The 17,300-nt window shown below is 47.2% G+C and overlaps 1 protein-coding gene across 3 annotated transcripts in view; it reads right to left on the reverse strand.

Moving 5' to 3' along the window:
- dlgap2a (discs, large (Drosophila) homolog-associated protein 2a) overlaps positions 1-17,300 on the reverse strand; it is a 165,434-nt gene continuing 148,134 nt past the window's right edge. For 2 of the 3 annotated variants that reach the window (XM_042071884.1, XM_042071883.1), the window contains 6 exons: positions 16,021-16,412; positions 7,049-7,134; positions 5,525-6,024; positions 4,640-4,731; positions 572-742; positions 1-224 (listed from right to left, as the gene is read on the reverse strand). In XM_042071884.1, coding sequence (XP_041927818.1) covers positions 15-224; positions 572-742; positions 4,640-4,731; positions 5,525-6,024; positions 7,049-7,134; positions 16,021-16,412 — 1,451 coding nt within the window. In that variant the 3' untranslated portion in view covers positions 1-14. The remainder of the gene's footprint in view (positions 225-571; positions 743-4,639; positions 4,732-5,524; positions 6,025-7,048; positions 7,135-16,020; positions 16,413-17,300) is intronic. The other variant, XM_042071882.1, reaches the window with a different exon arrangement.

A 17,300-nucleotide genomic window follows, 5' to 3' on the forward strand; every position in this document is an offset into this window, starting at 1 on the left:
TGTCCCCTACGCCCTCAGAGTCGTGTCTGGGCCTCGGGGATGTAGATCTCGATGCTGTCCGCCCGCTCCGACACGGAGTTCTGCCGGAAGGATGCCGCCCGCTTGGCGGCCATGAGCCGACGACGCGCCTCCTGCCGCTGGCGGTCAGGCAGGTCCAGGGACTTCTCCCGCGTCACGCCGCTCCTCGCTCGCAGAATCTTCTTTGGTACAGGAGGTGGCAACTGCTCCACGCGCAAGAGCACAGGGCATGGAAGCACAGGAAGACACAGGGACAAATGAATTACACAGGGAAAAGAGGAGGAGGAAGAGAAGAGAGTGAGAGAGAAAGAAGGAGAACAGACAAGTGAGATGAAGAGAGACAAGGGAACACAGAACACGGACACAATGGAGACAGAGCAGAAAACGCATCAAATGAATACATCACAGGTTCCGTATAAAACTGCAAAGCTGCTTTTTTTAAGTTTCATTACAATCTTTTAATGGAGCAGTGCAGGATGTGATGTCAACACCTCCTCCACCAACCACGGAGCACAGACAGAGACACAGAGATAGGTCATGAGCGTTGGTTTACCCAGTCTTCTGCACACACCTTCTTCTCGGGGCTCTCGACAGGCCTCCAGTCGTTGCTCTTGATCCGCTGGAGCTCGTCGAACTTGGAGGTGACGTCGTCGATGGAGAGCTGGAGGAGGTCCCAGAATCCGGCCAGGTCCTGAGAGGTTGGTCTGGGCATGGCACTGGGGTCCTGAGGGCGGAGCAGGCACAGTGATCAGACCTCTGGACTCCACACACAGCAACGGTCACGGAGTATAAACATGACATGGACACACGGGGGGCTTACTGCTAAGGGCAAGACAGGGTTAGCAGTTCAGTGCGCAAGGTGAAAATATGCTGACAAACATGCTCACTGTAACCGCTTGTTTGGCCCTGTATATCATGAGGTCTAAACACAGACTACAAGAGATTAGGACATTTGCTAGGAGAGCTCAGTTTACTACTACTACAGTAGTACTACAGTAGAATAGTAACATTAACACTAACTAAATACCGGTACTAAACTAAATAAAAATACATGGAATAAAAGAGAATGCCATGATATGAATGCAAGGTGTGTGTGTGTGTGTGTGTGTGTGTGTGTGTGTGTGTGTGTGTGTGTGTGTGTGTGTCTGCACGTGCGTGTGTGTGTATGTGTATGTACATGTTATGAAACATCTCCTTGCTGCCTTGCATCTCTGTCATATCCCTCTAGGTGGCCCCATCTGCCACTTGATGAGTACAAACACAGACTGGAGGAATATTGTCGATTCAAATCACCTCCCACTGCCAACTCCTGGAGAACTGAAGGTCACTTTCCCACAGATGAATTGTAAGTTAAGCTCTTATTCTATGAAACACACACTGAGGTCAGCGGGAGGGGTTGGCCGAGCTCCATAAAAAATGTACACTCCTTTTTTTTTTTCAAACAGCACTTGATTCTCAAGGCTAAAAGGAGGTTTCATGAGCTTGAAGTAGACTCGTTCAAAGATGACAGGGATCCTTTGGTCAGCAGATGTACAAATCAGACAAAACAAGCACGCCGAGCCATCTCACTATCTTCCTATCTCTTGTGGGCTTGGCTCTCCTTGGTATGCAGAGTGTCGGGCGCATGGCAGCTCCAGCTTATTTGCCACTTCATTATTTCTCCATCTTATCTGTGGCACGTATGGCGCCGCGGCAACGCATGACAATATCCCCAACAATCAACAAGAGTCGCAGCGAATTAGGAATAGAGTCAGGGAGTGTCAGGGAGAAAGTAAGTGAGAGAGAGAGAGAGAGAAGAGAGAGAGAGAGAGAGAGAGAGAGAGAGAGAGAGAGAGAGAGAGAGAGAGAGAGAGAGAGAGAGAGAGAGAGAGAGAGAGAGAGAGAGGACAGGCAGTAAGGTTGGATCCACTGCTCAGAATGCATGACACAAAGGGTCCTGTCCGACAGGCACTTCAAGGGCTGAGACAGCAGCAAGTTTGGGGGTGCTGCAGTGCTGCCTTCAGAGCATTCTCATTCATGCGCTGCACCCAAACCTTTACCAAAGGACCATCGCGTCCCATCTGAGGAGAGTTCAGGGCAATTCACCGGGCGAATAGATACTGGAGAGTGAGCAGCGAATACTGATGGGAGAGGAGAGAGTGCGAAGCGACTGACCTCTCAGTGGCCGAACTGGAGGGGGGGAAAGTATAACTGAATTTGACATTTAGGCTGGGCGCCCTGGTCTCCATGTGGTAAACACTGGGTCGTAGAGCTGTTAGCGAGAGCGTGCATTGTGCATTTTTGAGGTGTGCATGACGTGATTCATGAGGTGGGGGTATCATTGGCCTTGCGAGGACAAATCAATTTGGGAGCTTTGATGGGTCTATTATTCCAGGAGCCTCTCCATCTGCAGAGCCTGTGAAAGTGCCACTGTGTGGGCCTTCCATTAAATCACACATTGGAGCGCTGAATACAAACTCTCCCAACAGTGCTCTATGAATAGCAAAATGGATGGCTTTTATGAGAATTCAAAAAGATATTTATTTATCTAGTGCTTTAAAATATTATTAACAGGCACAACATATAAACATTTTAGTGGACACCTGTGTTTGGTATGATAACCTTACAAACTTATGGAGCAAAAGTGCTGACGTTCCCCACTGCCCCTGTGATTTGTGTCAATCAGTATGCTGGGGTTTTGTGCATGTTGGCTAGCTTTAGAGCGAAAGCTTCCACAGCATTTTTCTGCAGCTGATCTGAGTGGTGAAAAGTAAGTTATGAACAGTCATGGAGCGGTCATGGAGATTATAGCTACGGGCCTGTCTACCACTGACCCAGCCAGTCCTGCCCTGCTCAGAGACCTCTGCCATCGGAGTCTGCAGCTGTAGGAGTGACCCCTGACCTTTCTGCATTGGGTGACATAAGCTGACACTCCCTCTTAGCTCTGACAGCTCCTGCTGACATCCTCAAGAATGCTGGGAAAAGTTGAGGCTACGACTCTGTCAGCACTGCGCTTAATCCCCCAGGCACCTCTGGAGAGTTCAAATACATATACTTTGAGAAAGCAAGTCTGTGTGTGTGTTTGTGTTTTTATATGTATGGATCTGTGTGTGTGTGTGTGTGTGTGTGTGTGTGTGTGTGTGTGTGTGTGTGTGTGTGTGTGTGTGTGTGTGTGTGTGTGCGCGCGCGTATGTGTGCAAGTGAATGAGAAAGAGTATGTTTGATAAAGATAGATAGAAAGAGAGAGAAAGAGAGAGAGAGAGAAAGAGAGAGAAAGTGGGAATGAAGGAGTGAAAGCGTTTGAAAGAAACAACTGGTAAAAGTGGGCTGTCGGGGATTTCTCTAAGAGAGAGAGAAAAAAATGGATGACAGCCCAAGGCAAACATAATTAGACAACTTCCTAAGCCTCTTATTTGCCAACGTCACTTTTTGAAATCGACCGAAATCCATGTTTTGAAAGTGTTTGCAATGTTATTCACAGACGCCTTTGTGAATGGAGGAAATTCACAAGCTCTGAGACCCCATGCGTTATGTAAGATTTTCCGACTGAGGCGTCTCTTTGGAGTTGAAAAAGAAAAGGGCAGGAGAACTCAATTTAAGTGTTTATGTTCCCAGACTACATGACCCATGCACTTTTAAGCCTATCTGAACAAGACTTTTTTTTGCTGCTGAGGGCAAAAAAATGGCCATTCAATTTGTCTCAATTCTAGACAGGTCCAATTTAAGATATGGCTTATTTGGCTAGGCTGAGGGAGGAAGGGGTAAAATTGGTTTGCAAATGCACAGGGGAGATCTGTCTAGACCCTTCATAAAGCATGAACATATGAATGATTATGGTCTACCCTCCACATCCAGCATGCCAGACCTGAGTGCTGGAGACAGACATGATATGAAAGGCATCAAAAGGACGCACCTTTGGTCACTTTTCCACTCAGTCGAGATTGTGAGTCCAGATCAATATTCATTTAGTACTTTGCTTTCTTCATCTCTTGCGTCTTTATGATGTGGTTGTAATTTTCCATTAAAGCTACTGTACCAAGACTGCTAACACCACATAATTGCAATCACATGCTGCTTACAAGAACATTTCTACCACTCTGTCAAGACGTCTCTTTTCAAGATAGTAACCAGGCAATACCCAGCAGCAAGCAAACAAACCACACCTTTAACCCATACCCATGGAAGCCAACTGTGCACACAATAAACAAAGAACACAGCAGCACATGTAAACATCAAGAGACAAACAGAGACAGGGGAGCAGAGGAGCAGAGAGCAGCAGGAGGAGATGTGTAGAGAGATAGAGCGTAGTCAGTGTGATAGGAGGAAAGAGAGAGAGAGATCCACAGGGAGAATTGAAAAAGGTAAAATGCCTGCTCGCCTGTGTGAGTGGGTGAGTGAGTGTGAGACTGATAAAACTAGAGGAAAATGAAGAGGGAGAGTGTGTATGTGTGTTTTTTATAATTTTAGTATGTTAGTAAGTGAGTGAGAGAGTGAGTGAGTGAGAGAGTGAGAGAGTGAGTGAGTGAGTGAGTGAGAGAGTGAGTGAGTGAGAGAGTGAGCGAGTGAGCGAGTGAGAGAGTGCGAGTGAGGGAGAGTGAGTGAGGGAGGTGACAGAGGGATGAATGTAAAATATGTTACTCACCAGGTTCTGCTGACACAGCCAGTAAAACTGCTGGAATTTCTGAGACATGAGGAGCTGAGCGCTGCCCACGGCGCTCCGGATTTTCCCTAGGACTTAAACACACACACACACACACACACACACACACACACACACACACACACACAAACAGGTGTATATTAAGTTGCACAAAGCCCACACAAACAGCTACCTTCCAGCTGTCCCACTACATACAAATCCTGCTTAACTACATCTTTCTCTCTCACACACACACACACACACATACACAGTCACACACACACACATCAGACCACACAAATAACAACCTTCGAGCTGTCCCACAACATTCAAATCCTGCTTAACTGTATCACACACACACACACACACACACACGCACACCCACGCACACACATGCACACACATGCACACACACACACACACACACACACATACACACACACACGCACCACACACATACACACACACACACACACACACGCACACCCACGCACACACATGCACACACATGCAAACACACACATACACACACACACACACACACACACACACACACACACATAGACACACACATACAGACACACACACACAGACACACACATACAGACACACACACTAAATTGCTTCTGTCAGCATTTTAGGACCACACTTGAAACACACATACACACATTAAATAATAATACAAACATAAAAGAAAAACTCACATAATACATCAAAAAGTCATAAATAATGGACTCGTTCCTCAGCATTTGCCACCCTTTTAATCCATGACCCCAAACTAAGCTTGTACTCTGCTAAGTGGCCTGTCAAGAGGAGGACCAACTCCCACTGAGGCTCTGTACAATCCCATCACCCCCCGAGCCACTTTCTCCCTCCTTTGGTACTCACTCTCCTCCGACAGGTCGTTCTCCTCCGCCTCTGCCTCCATCTCCTTGCACCACCCTTCCATCTTCTTGGTCTCGGCATGCAGCAGCGTCATGAAAAAGCTGCCGTCGCGCCGGCACGAGGGCGAAGCCCGGCCCGAGTCGCCCCCCACCCCCACCTGAGTCCCCCCTGGCCCGGTCCCCAGTCCTCCTCCTCCTCCTCCTCCTCCTCCAGGCGACGGGGACGAGGCGGCGTCCCGGGTGGGCGGCTCCAGCCAGGGCTCGGGGCTGCGCTGGGGGCTGGGCGGCTCGGTGGGCGTGCGGTAGTCCTCGCGGTAGCTGAAGAGGCCCTGGGTGCGCACGGTGCGCACGGCGCCGTACTGCGTGGGCGTGCTGGGCTCCGAGTGCCGCTGGAAGCCGCCGCCGAACTGCAGGCCCTTGTCCTCCATGGCCGGGAAGCCCTCCAGCTCCAGGTCCGCCTGCACGGCCGCCGTCACGCTGTTGGAGCGCTTGAAGCGGCCCTGCCTGAGGGGACACAGGTGCACACACAGGCTGGTTGACAGTGTGTGTGAGAGTCAGTGTGTGTGTCCAATATGTGTGTGTGTGTGTGTGTGTGTGTGTGTGTGTCTCTGTGTATGTACAGTATGTGTGTGTCTGTGTGTGTGTGTGCGCGCGCGTGTGTGTGTGTGTGAGTGTTTTAGCACCACCACTTTGTATAAGCACGTTAACATGAATGGACACACTCAAAATGAGTCACTGCCTGAAAAGGGCAGCTACACACGGATTAGTGAGCAGCAGTGTATACACATGATTACACATGTTCATCCTTGTACACACACAGACACAGGAGCCACTGCCCGAGAGCTGCACATGCACACGCGTCTTTGGTCATCAACACACAAGCACACAAATATAGACATTCATTTACGTATTTACAGGCATGTCGCCCACACACATATATATATGGTTGACACATAGGGGCTCATATATGTACCAGTGAGGCACTCAGACATACATATTTATGCACAACAATGGCCATTTACTCACACATTTTACACACGGAAATACTTATCTTCATAACTATGGGGGTACTCATGTATGGACACTATACTATGGCATGGACAGGCATACAGCTGCTTACAGATTTAACACGTAAGTGCACATGCTCAAGTGTGCACGTTCTTTCTGTGTCACACACAAACACAAACTCACTCAAACAGTCACCAGAGCACTCACCTCCCACAATCAGATGTTGGACAGAGAGCCATTCAAAACAAACAAGCGTGCAAGTGTGTCAGTAGGAGGTTAATAACACGATGACACACACACACACACACACACACACACGAGACATACCCACAAACAACATCATTAAGGGGACAAAGAAGTGGCCAGCTATATGTGTGCAGTAATATAAAGGCTATGTGTACACAGCGTGTGTGTGTGTGTGCACTCACGCATGTACAAGGCAAGCGTGCATTTGGGCGTGTGGGTGTTTCTATCGGGTGAGCGTGTTTGCGTTAGGAATGAAAATGAAATGGCGGCGTACCGTTTCTCATCTTCCACTTGGATCCCGACAGAGTGGAATTCCCTCAGCCCTTTGCTCTCCGACTCCGAGTCCGTGGCCGCCTCCACCTAGCGTGACCAACAAACAACGACGAGAGAAAGAAAGAGAGAGAGAGAGAGAGAGAGAGAGAGAGAGAAAGGGGAAGAGAGAGAAATATTGTTACAAAAAAATAAACAAATAAAAAAAAGAACAAGTCTCATTACGGCATTTTCCCGGGCGGATGAGGGGGGTTATTGGCTCGGGGAGCGCGTGCGCCGCCGAGTGTAAACGCGCGCTGTCAAAAAAGCCCAACGCTCATATGATTCATGGAGCTGGCACCAGGCGGCACAACAAACCAATCATCTGATTTACAGAAACACAAAGCACGGGGCTCGACTGTGGCCCCTTGCACAGCCCTAGATTGCACAGGGAGAACCCTGTGTCTCACACACACACACACACACACACACACACACACACACACACACACACACACACACACACACATACACGCACAGTGGTGATGAGAAAACACTTATCCCTACTTCAAGAAGGGGCATTTTAGTTCACCCCTGACAGGCTATAATGATCAGTTTGGTGAGATGGCAGACACTCGTGGTTGTAATAAGAATGGTTGTGACCTGAGCAGGCCTGACGAGGTCAGGGATACTGATTAGTGGGGGGCAGTGAGGACACGAGTGGCGTTGCGGAGCAGGTGGCTGTGGGTGGCGGCTGGCCGGTCTGCCTGGTCCACTGGTCAGGGCTGTTTTGGTGCCACTGCTGATTTGAGGTTCGTCCCCGAGAGCTGCTGATCCCCATCAAATGGCCTCTGCCGCAGAGCAGCCCACTTTATGGGCCTCTGATTCACAGCGCGCCACGCTTCACTCACTTTATGAGCTGCCTAGCTCCCTCTCCTACACTCTCTCTCTCTCTCTCTCTCTATCCCTCTCTTATGAGCTGCCTAGCTCCCTCGCTCTCCTTCACTCTCTTATGAGCTGCCTACCTCCCTCTCTCTCTCTCTCTCTCTCTCTCTTGTTCACTCACTGTCTCTCCATCCCTCTCTTATGAGCTGCGTACCTCCTCTCTCGCTCACACTCTCTCTCTCCATCCCTCACTAACTCTTCTCCCCTCCTCCAACTTTCTCTCTCTATTGCTTGGCTCCCTCCTCCTTTTCCTCCTCTCTCAGCCACTCTGTCTGTTCTTCCTTCCTTCCTTCCTTCCTTCCTTTCATCCTCCCCCATCTCTGATTCTCTCGAGTGTCTTTCCCTCCTTCGGTCTTTCTGAAAGACTCTTTCAACACACATCTAACCATTATTTTCATAGTCGACTGATCTGCCAATTATTTTCTTGATTATTCGATTATTTGTTTGATCGATAAGAGTGCCAGACAATGGTCAAATGTGAATCAATGTTTTCAATAGCCCAAAATTGTGTCCTGAAATGCCTTGTTTTGTCCACATGCCAAAGGTATCTAGTTTATGGTCATATGGACATAGAGTAGGTGAAGCTGACATTTTTATTTTAGCTTAATTTTAATAAGCTGCAATCAGAAAATGAAACAAACTGATTAATCAATGTAATAATTGAAAACCAATCAATTAATCAATTAATTGCTGCAGTCCTACAACACACTTTCCCACGTCTCCTCCCACCAACCCCCCACATCACAAATGAAAATACTCACCCATGCATGGTGCCAGCGTCCTCTTACTGTTCAATACCACCCATGATCCAACAGGCACTAAGGGACTAATTCAAAGTGATGTTTTGAAATGCATTACAACTCAAAATGGCCTTGGAGGCTATGGTTGCATACTAATTGTGGTCTGACTTTTAAACTGTGTATTTCACCAGGGGCGGTCTTAAACATAGAGGCATAGGTAGGCGGCTGCTTGGGGCCCCCTACCAGTAGTCTTAGTAGGGGGGCCCCCAACCAACCTAAATAAATAAATAAATAAATAAAAAACCCATCATGAACGCTTAAAAAGTATAGTATATTGTAATAATATTCTTAAGAAATAGGTTAAAACATTGACGCAGTAGTTAAAATGTCCAGTTCATGGTTATGTCCCTACACATACACCCCCTACTTCCACAATGAAATGGACTAGGCCTAGTCTGTAACTTGCGTTGCGCGAAAGATAAACACAAAGGACGTCTGGGAAAGTGTTGCCAATTTAGCTAGATTAAGTGACTTTTGGCCATCCCTAGCAAGAAAAAATGGCATCTAGCGACAAATTTGCTTACTTCTTGCAACGATGGCAAACTCTGTTTCGTTGTTGAAACGTCAGAAAATCTCCCCTCTCATGCCAGTTTCGTTAGTGAATTAGGCCTACATCGCGAATTCGCCCAAAGCGTTGCCCCACGATAATAAAAGTTACGACTGGCTTATGTGGTATCAGCCCGTGTCATTACACGGAAGTAGATGTTCTATAAATCTATCAGCTCAGAAAACTTCACTGGAAGGTGCAGCAACAACGAGACGACAGCAATGACATGATGACAGGGAAACAGGGACACGCTTGCCAGCATCGTTCAACAAGCACATTGAACAAAGGAAAGTAGGCTACAACTTCATTCACAAAGTAGATAGTTTCGAGCATACAAGTAAAAAAAGTAGAAAAACCTATAACATTTGTTTAGGCTATGCAGCATGTTGTCAATGCAGGACAGACTGTCGGCTGGAGTAAAAAAAAACAATTATCTCGGTCTGTCCGAGTGACATTTAAGCCTATAGCCTATATCCAAAATATAGCCATTGCCGGTTAAATTGTGTAGGCTACCCTATGGTGAAGTTATAATCAGATGTCATGCAGTGCAAAGCAGATGCAGCAGTTGGGAATAGGTTAGAAATGACTGCATTTCAGCCACCTGATGCTCGTTCTGGTGTAGGCAGCAAAAAAACCCGGATAAGATAGTATACATAAATGTAAAGTGTACCAATTAATACTGTATATAAGTATTAAAACAATTACATTTCAAGAAGTTGCCTATAGGAGAAAAGCAAACAGGCGTAGAGGGGAATTAAAGGGCCATCAGGTGGTGGTGGTGGTGGTGGGGGGCGGGGGTCGGGTTCTCTGTTGGGTTATCGTGACTTAGTTTGTGTAGTGCTACACTTTGTGTGTTCTCTGCTTTCCATCTTCATTTTGGAGTAAAGCAGGGTTTAAAGGGGAAGGTTTTTTTCTCCTCTCCAACCTTACCTTTCCCGTTGATTAGCTTTACTTGCCTATCCACCAGTCGGTAGGCTAAAGATCGGATGGGGGGGGGGGGCCCATACATACCTTCGCCTTGGGCCCCCAATTTGCTAAATCCGCCACTGTATTTCACCACTCTAGACCCCTCCCTGTCTGCCACATACACCAGTGATGGGAAGTAAAAGCAGTGAGTTATAAATGCTGAGGATGGCAAACCCGTCATTTTATCATTTGTTTTATGATTAGCCGGATGATTTCGAAATCAATCCGGGGGCCTGTTTTAATCCTGATGAGTTCGGCCGGGATCACACCTTCCTCCTCCACTCCATTAATGCTCTGACCCTGGAGCACACTCCAGCCAGCAGACGCTAGAGTTCCCCCGCACTCCACACACACACACACACACACTCACACACATGAGCACGCACACAGTGCCAGTCAAAAGTGAGATGGCAGCCCAAATGAGTGTTGGTGAGGAGTTAAGCTAAATGAGTTCACCTGGCCTTTCCTCAGCAGCTCTGTCTTTGGAAGACTCTGATTAACAGCAGCTACTGCTGAGGTGGGCAGATTTCACTACAGCCATTAACACTCTTTTACACACAAATCTAACAGCAGAGGAGGAGCAGTAATGTAGCATATGGCTGCACTATGAGTCTGTTATAAAACAAAATTGAATATTTTGCAAATATGCAAAAATAATATGAACTTCTTGTTATAAAGCAAATGTCAGGCATTGGACATCAGTTGCTGTCAACAGTCTGAATGGCCTGTCTGTCCAGCTATTAGTCCTCCTGGCCTGGCTTTGATTACTTTGAGTACAATACACACCATACTGTGTGCAGAAATCAATGACCTGGTCATACCTTCCTCATTCTCTCTCTCTCTCTCTCTCTCTCTCTCTCCTCCCCCTCTCTCTCTCTCTCTCTCTCTCTCTCTCATGTCCTCTCTGTCACACACACTCAGTACTAAGACTATAAACAGAGCCCGAGTAGTGAGGTAATGATGACCTCAGCACTTTCTCTACCACTCTTTCCTCTAGGACTGAGGTCACCACCCAGCTGTTTCCTCATCTGCCAGGGCACGGGCCAGACACGGTGGTGTTTCACACTGGCCATCACACACCACATTGTGATTAACCACCACCACCACCAACCACCAGCAGCGCTGTTATACAACACACCCTCCCACGCCACATGAACACCAATCCATCACAACTCCACTACTGTATAGTAATCATTCAACTCCATCTGCCAACACAAACACTAGTATGGTGTGTAACACTTCCCCTTTCTCCTGATCTTCCCCTAGACACCATATCAATAGCCCTACATGTTTCAGAATCTGACATAATGTAACGTGACAACGTGTGCCATGGCATGTGTTTAAGGCATGTTAAAGCCTGAGTGTTTGAGACTTGGAAATCATTTAGCCACAAACTACTGTAGTAGACAGGCACAGGCAGAACCAAAGCTAAGCCTGCACTGATAACCAGAAGAGACTGATAACAGCACTTAACTGTGAGAACAACGATGACTAAATTGATTTGTCTTTGGTATTGCCAAACCCATTTCCTGATCCCTCTCCCATATCTGACCTTCTGACGAACGAACACCAGTGACCACGGTTAGACAGTTAAGGGGCCCTCCTATCTAAACTCTGTGAACCAAACTGTAACCACTTTTTTCCCAGTGCTACCACTATAATCCTCCCTCCTTTAAACTGAGTTATCTATCTGTTGGTATAGATATATTATACAAATATAAAATAAGTAAAATATAAATAAATATAAATAAGTCCAGCTGTAACTAATCTACAACTAACGCTTGACTGAGAGACTGGATAACTATTGCATTGTTTTAAAATAATATGGGAAGAGTGCAATCACCCATCAGTCTACACTGGTCCTCACAGAGGTTGCTGCTATAAAGTGCGAGTTTCAATTTGTGCACGCATGCGAATATGAACACATTTAATGATGCAGTTATCTTTTCCAATTTGTTGCTGGTTGTCGTGCATAAAACATAATATGCAGCTATATTTCTCTCTAACTTTTGTCAAGTACGATGTCTAGAAAAGGCTGGTAAGCAAGTCAGGCACAGACAGACCAAAGGATTCACTGCCCTGTTAGGTAGTTCAGCAACACAGACTTGAGAGATGCAAGTCAGCAGATCAACTTAACGTTACTATTATTTTTTGACATCAAACCTGGAGAGGAACAAACACAAGTGTACCCGACTTGTTCATTCTCATGAATTCCTTATTTCTTTTCTCATGTCCTGAAGAATAATTCCGCTTCATCTTCTCATCAACAATCAGACACTGTTCCTAACTTGATGCAGGGAGAAGGTGAGGGGAGGGACCGTGATTAATTCGAGGGGCTCTAGGCAACGTGCGTAGTGAGCGTGCAGGGCATTCGGGCTCTGCCTCCACCCCATCTCACACCATGAGGACTCGTAGTGCATTTGGTCATTATTACTTTCACATTATCAGCAGTGTTTCACCTGAACCATGACCTCATCTCCTCAAAGCAGAGCACTGACCAGTCGTGGGTGAAAGGTCAAACCATGTCTATCCATAAATCAGGACCATGCAGGAGGATAGGCCTGATTGCTTCTCACTGTAGACCTTTTGACATGGAGCCTGGAGATTGGCTGTGCACTGCAGAAAGCCCCCAGTGCCCTAAGAGGGCAGGTTATGGGAAACGTATGCATATGTATTCTGGGAAATAGAGTTTGTTGCGTATAGCATTCTTCCAATGTTTCAATAGAGGCAGCCCTCCCCACTGCTGGCTATCGGTAATCGAAAGTGTTTTTGTATTTCACACACATCACTGAAGCCAATTTGAAAACCAATATAATTCAGTCAGGGACCCCTGCCTCCCCATGTCTTCTACCTCCACTTCTTGTTCTCATTTCTCGCCCCACGTCTCTTTCTCTCTCTTTTTTTTCTCTCTCTCTCTCACTCAGTTACTTACTGCTTCTGTCTCTCTGTCTCTGTCTCTTTCTCTTTCTTTCTCTCTCTCTCTCACACACACACACACACACACACACACAAAATAACTTTCTCATTCTCACTCTGTCTTGCTTGCCTGCTGTGTGTCTGCTTTCCCATCACTCAGCTCATATAGATCTTTCTCTCTGTCTCTCTACCCATCTACCTCACTCAATCTTCCTCTCATTCTCTCTCTCACTCATGCCACCCTTCCTTCTCTCTCTCTCTCTCTCTCTCTGCCTACTAATCTGCATCTCTGGGGCTGATTATGAGAGTGCTAAATCAGCGGTGACGTCCTGTGCTGATTTCCGCCGACAGCGGCGGGTGCTCCTTTGTATGCATGCACACACACAGACACATAGACGCACACAGACATAGGCACAGACAAAGACAAACACACAGACACACACACACAGACACACACACACACACACACACACACACATATGCACGAAGACACCCACGCCAACAAGCACGGCCCTGGCAGCTCAGCCACTTAAAATCACCATCCATCACCCAGCACCAGGCTGCCTCCTCAGCTGGGACCACTTCCACAAATAAAGCCACAGTTAGCACAGCAACAACAACAGCACTGGTGGAAGGAGAGAGAGAGAGAGAGAGAGAGACAGAGAGAGAGGAAGAGAGAGAGAAGTAATGGAGATGGGCAGTGAGTGATAACTTGCAATGGGCAGGAGGGAAGTAAGAAAGAAAAAAGAGTGAAATAGAATGCAAATAATAAATAAAAGGAAGAAGAGGCAGAAAAAAGACAGAAAGACAGATAGAAAGAGAGGAAGCAAGTCAACACGCTACATGGGAGGTAGAGGAGATAAGAAAGCAAATCATAGCAGCCAACAAGATCCATAGTGGATAACATGCTGGATACTGATCCATAGTGGATAACATGCTATCCGCCTGGTCTGAGTTATGGTCCTGTTATAACACAACCCTGCATACCAACAGCAGTTCACACACAAGCCTATTCCATGCATTGTTGGGAAAATATGCTACTATATCTGATACATTCAGCATGATATTATCAATAACCAGCAGCCACATTAGTCTGCAATAACTCACTGGTTATCTAACACTGCTATTAAAGCTCATTAGTATTAGTTCAACATAGACATGTGCAGAGCATATTTTAACATTACCATCAATGACACAAGTGAGATGCGTTTGACAATGCCTTCATGCATATGAAATTAGACATGTAGAACCACTGGCCACTGTGGAAGTGATGCCACACTTAGTCTGTCATCAGGATGATGTATATATGGGATGATCACTGCGGTTTCTGTGTGTGTGTGTGTGTGTGTGTGTGTGTAATAGATGGAGTTGTCATGGGCGAGGATGGCGCTCGTAAAGCTGTGATGTAACACACGCGGCACGGTCAGGCTGCGTTATGCAGTGGCAGGCCTGACATTTTCTGATGTCAGACTGAGATGGCATCGCTCATACCCATCATGCCATGGGGGAAAGGGGAGAAGCAGAAGATGGAGGAAGAGGAAAGAGTGACAAAGAAGGGTGGCTGATGACAGAGAGAGAGAGAGAGAGAGAAGTGCAAGGAGAGTGGAGGAGAGGAATGGTCTCAGGGAGAGAGGGAGCAGTGGGGAGAGCAAGCCCATTCACTGATGCCTGCTCCGGCATGAGTTGAATCCTAATTAATGGATTGCGGTAAGATGACTCATTGGCTGCTATTTTTAGAAACACGCAACACAATGCATTCTCACTCTTGGAGCGTAACTAAAAGGCACAGCCTTAAAAAAGAACCCTTTACATCTGCTGTGCCCCTGTAATGAATCGGAACTGTACTACTACATCGTGTACCAACACAAATAATGTTAGCACTGATGCAGCAGGTCGACTGTGTCCCAGATAGCAGATGTTAGAGACACGTACAGGGACAAGCTGTTGTGTTACACAATTACCCAAAAAAAGCACAAGAGCCATTTAAGCACTACAGAGAAGGTGGTGATAACTATCAAGACAGAAATACAACAACTTGGTTTGACATATACACACACAACATAACTCGTAGGTGTAGGGGTTGTTAAGAAGCTTCTGGAAAAATTGTGAGTAGGGTATGTGTTTGTCTGTGCATGACACATGATTGGTCGTGTGTGTGTGTGTGTGCGTGTGTGCGTGCGTGCGCGCGTGTGCCTGTGCCTGTGTGTGTACAGTATGTGTCCATGGCTACATTTGTGTGTGTGTCAGTAAATACCTGGATGTGTGTGGCCAAGCATGAACTCCTGAGTCGTCCCAGGTTTGTGTGCATATGCAATCATGAGGTTCTCCATCATGGCTGATTGAGCTAAAGCTTCATAAAACACTGGGGGGCCATGTGGATCACCCACACTCATTTACAAACTTTTTATGTGCAAACTTTTGGCTATTTTGTTGTTACCAGGTTTGCAATCACAATAGTGTTTGTGCACTCTCAACCGGTGAAGCCCATTCGAATTTAAATTGCACAGAAATGAGTCAAATTGAATTGGAAGTCGTGACAGGGAAAAGGGGAGAAGCAGCAGCATAGGGAATAAAGCCAGGAGAGCAACTATACACATCTAACTAACACCCTCACCCTCACTCTCTCTCTCACACACACACACACACACACGCCCACACACACATACACACACACACACACGCCCACACACACACACACACACACACACACACACACACACACACACACACACACACACACGCCCACACACACACACACACCCCACTCTACCCCACACACAACCCCCTCTCAAAACAAAGCCCACAGCAGCGTGTGCCGTGTACCTGTATCCCTATGGAGGAGCGCGGGGTATTGAGGTACTCCTCGGCCTTGGACACCAGCACAGCTTTGTCGCAGGTCAGCACCGAGCTGTGGCTGTCGGTGGACGGGTGGCGCTTGTTGGCCATGGCTGCTGCTGCCTCCATGGCGATGCTGACGGCCTTGGTGCTGTCCAGGCTGTCGGTGGAGTTGTAGAGGGCGCGGCCCAGGCTCAGGCCCAAGCCGTCCGCTGCCCACAGGGCTCCCGAGCGCGAGATGCGTCCGTCGTGGTAGGCGTCCTGCGTCGACTCGGTGCTGCTCTGCGCCGTCACGGAGATCAGCGGCTTGGAGGTGGTGCGCGGTGGCACGGGTGGCGGCGTGCGCTTGTAACTGGGCGTGCTGGGTGTGTAGGTGACCGCTATCAAGGGGCAAGCACACAAAACACAACGTTTAAAAAGACTGTCAAGGGGCAAGCACACAAAACACAACGTTTAAAAAGACTGTCAAGGGGCAAGCACACAAAACACAACGTTTAAAAGACTCTTTTCTTTCATTAAGGCTGTTGTCTTTGTGTTGGCTGTTGTCTTTGTGAAAAACCCATTTTTGAAATCGAGGGGATACCTTACAGGCAAAACATCACAAAACAATCCAAAAACTCCTCAAGGCACTTCACACTTACTGTACATGAGTATGATGTATAAGTCTAATGGCATACAAAGAGCTGAGTTGGTCATAAGTCTATAAGTCTGAAGCTCTTGGCGAATGACTCCAAAGGGGCTGGTGACATGCCAGGAGCAGCAATGACGAAGAGGAGCCCGGCGACTAGTCGACTGTGACGAGCGCTGACAGTTATCTCCTTCCTCTCCACGTCTGATGAGGTGGGCGGGGTTGAGGGGACGAGGAATTAAAACGAGGACGCCTTTCTTTCGAGTGCAAATGAGAATAGGCTCCTAATCCATGCTGATGGACCCGAGCATTAACCGCTCCTCCATTTGATAGGTCTCTTCTCAGGGGACAAAATGAGTCTTTGAGACAGTAATGCAGCAAAACGTTATCTAACGGGATCTCCTGGCTTCCTCCATATGAAGCTCGTCTACTTATTCGTGAAGGTGACAGGACAAGACTGGACGGGTCACTCATCTGCAGCTGTAGGCCTACTTTTCAAAACAAACTTTCCTCAAGTCTAGAAAACTCAGTGTTCCTCAATTTTGCCATCATTTGCAGTAGATGACTCATCTATGCACTCGCTCGAGACATTAATACAAAATCGGTATCAATATTTGATCTATTTCAGGGAAAAACTGGG

This window comes from Alosa sapidissima, chromosome 19 (assembly GCF_018492685.1).
Source record: "Alosa sapidissima isolate fAloSap1 chromosome 19, fAloSap1.pri, whole genome shotgun sequence".
Taxonomy (NCBI): Eukaryota; Metazoa; Chordata; class Actinopteri; order Clupeiformes; family Clupeidae; genus Alosa; species Alosa sapidissima.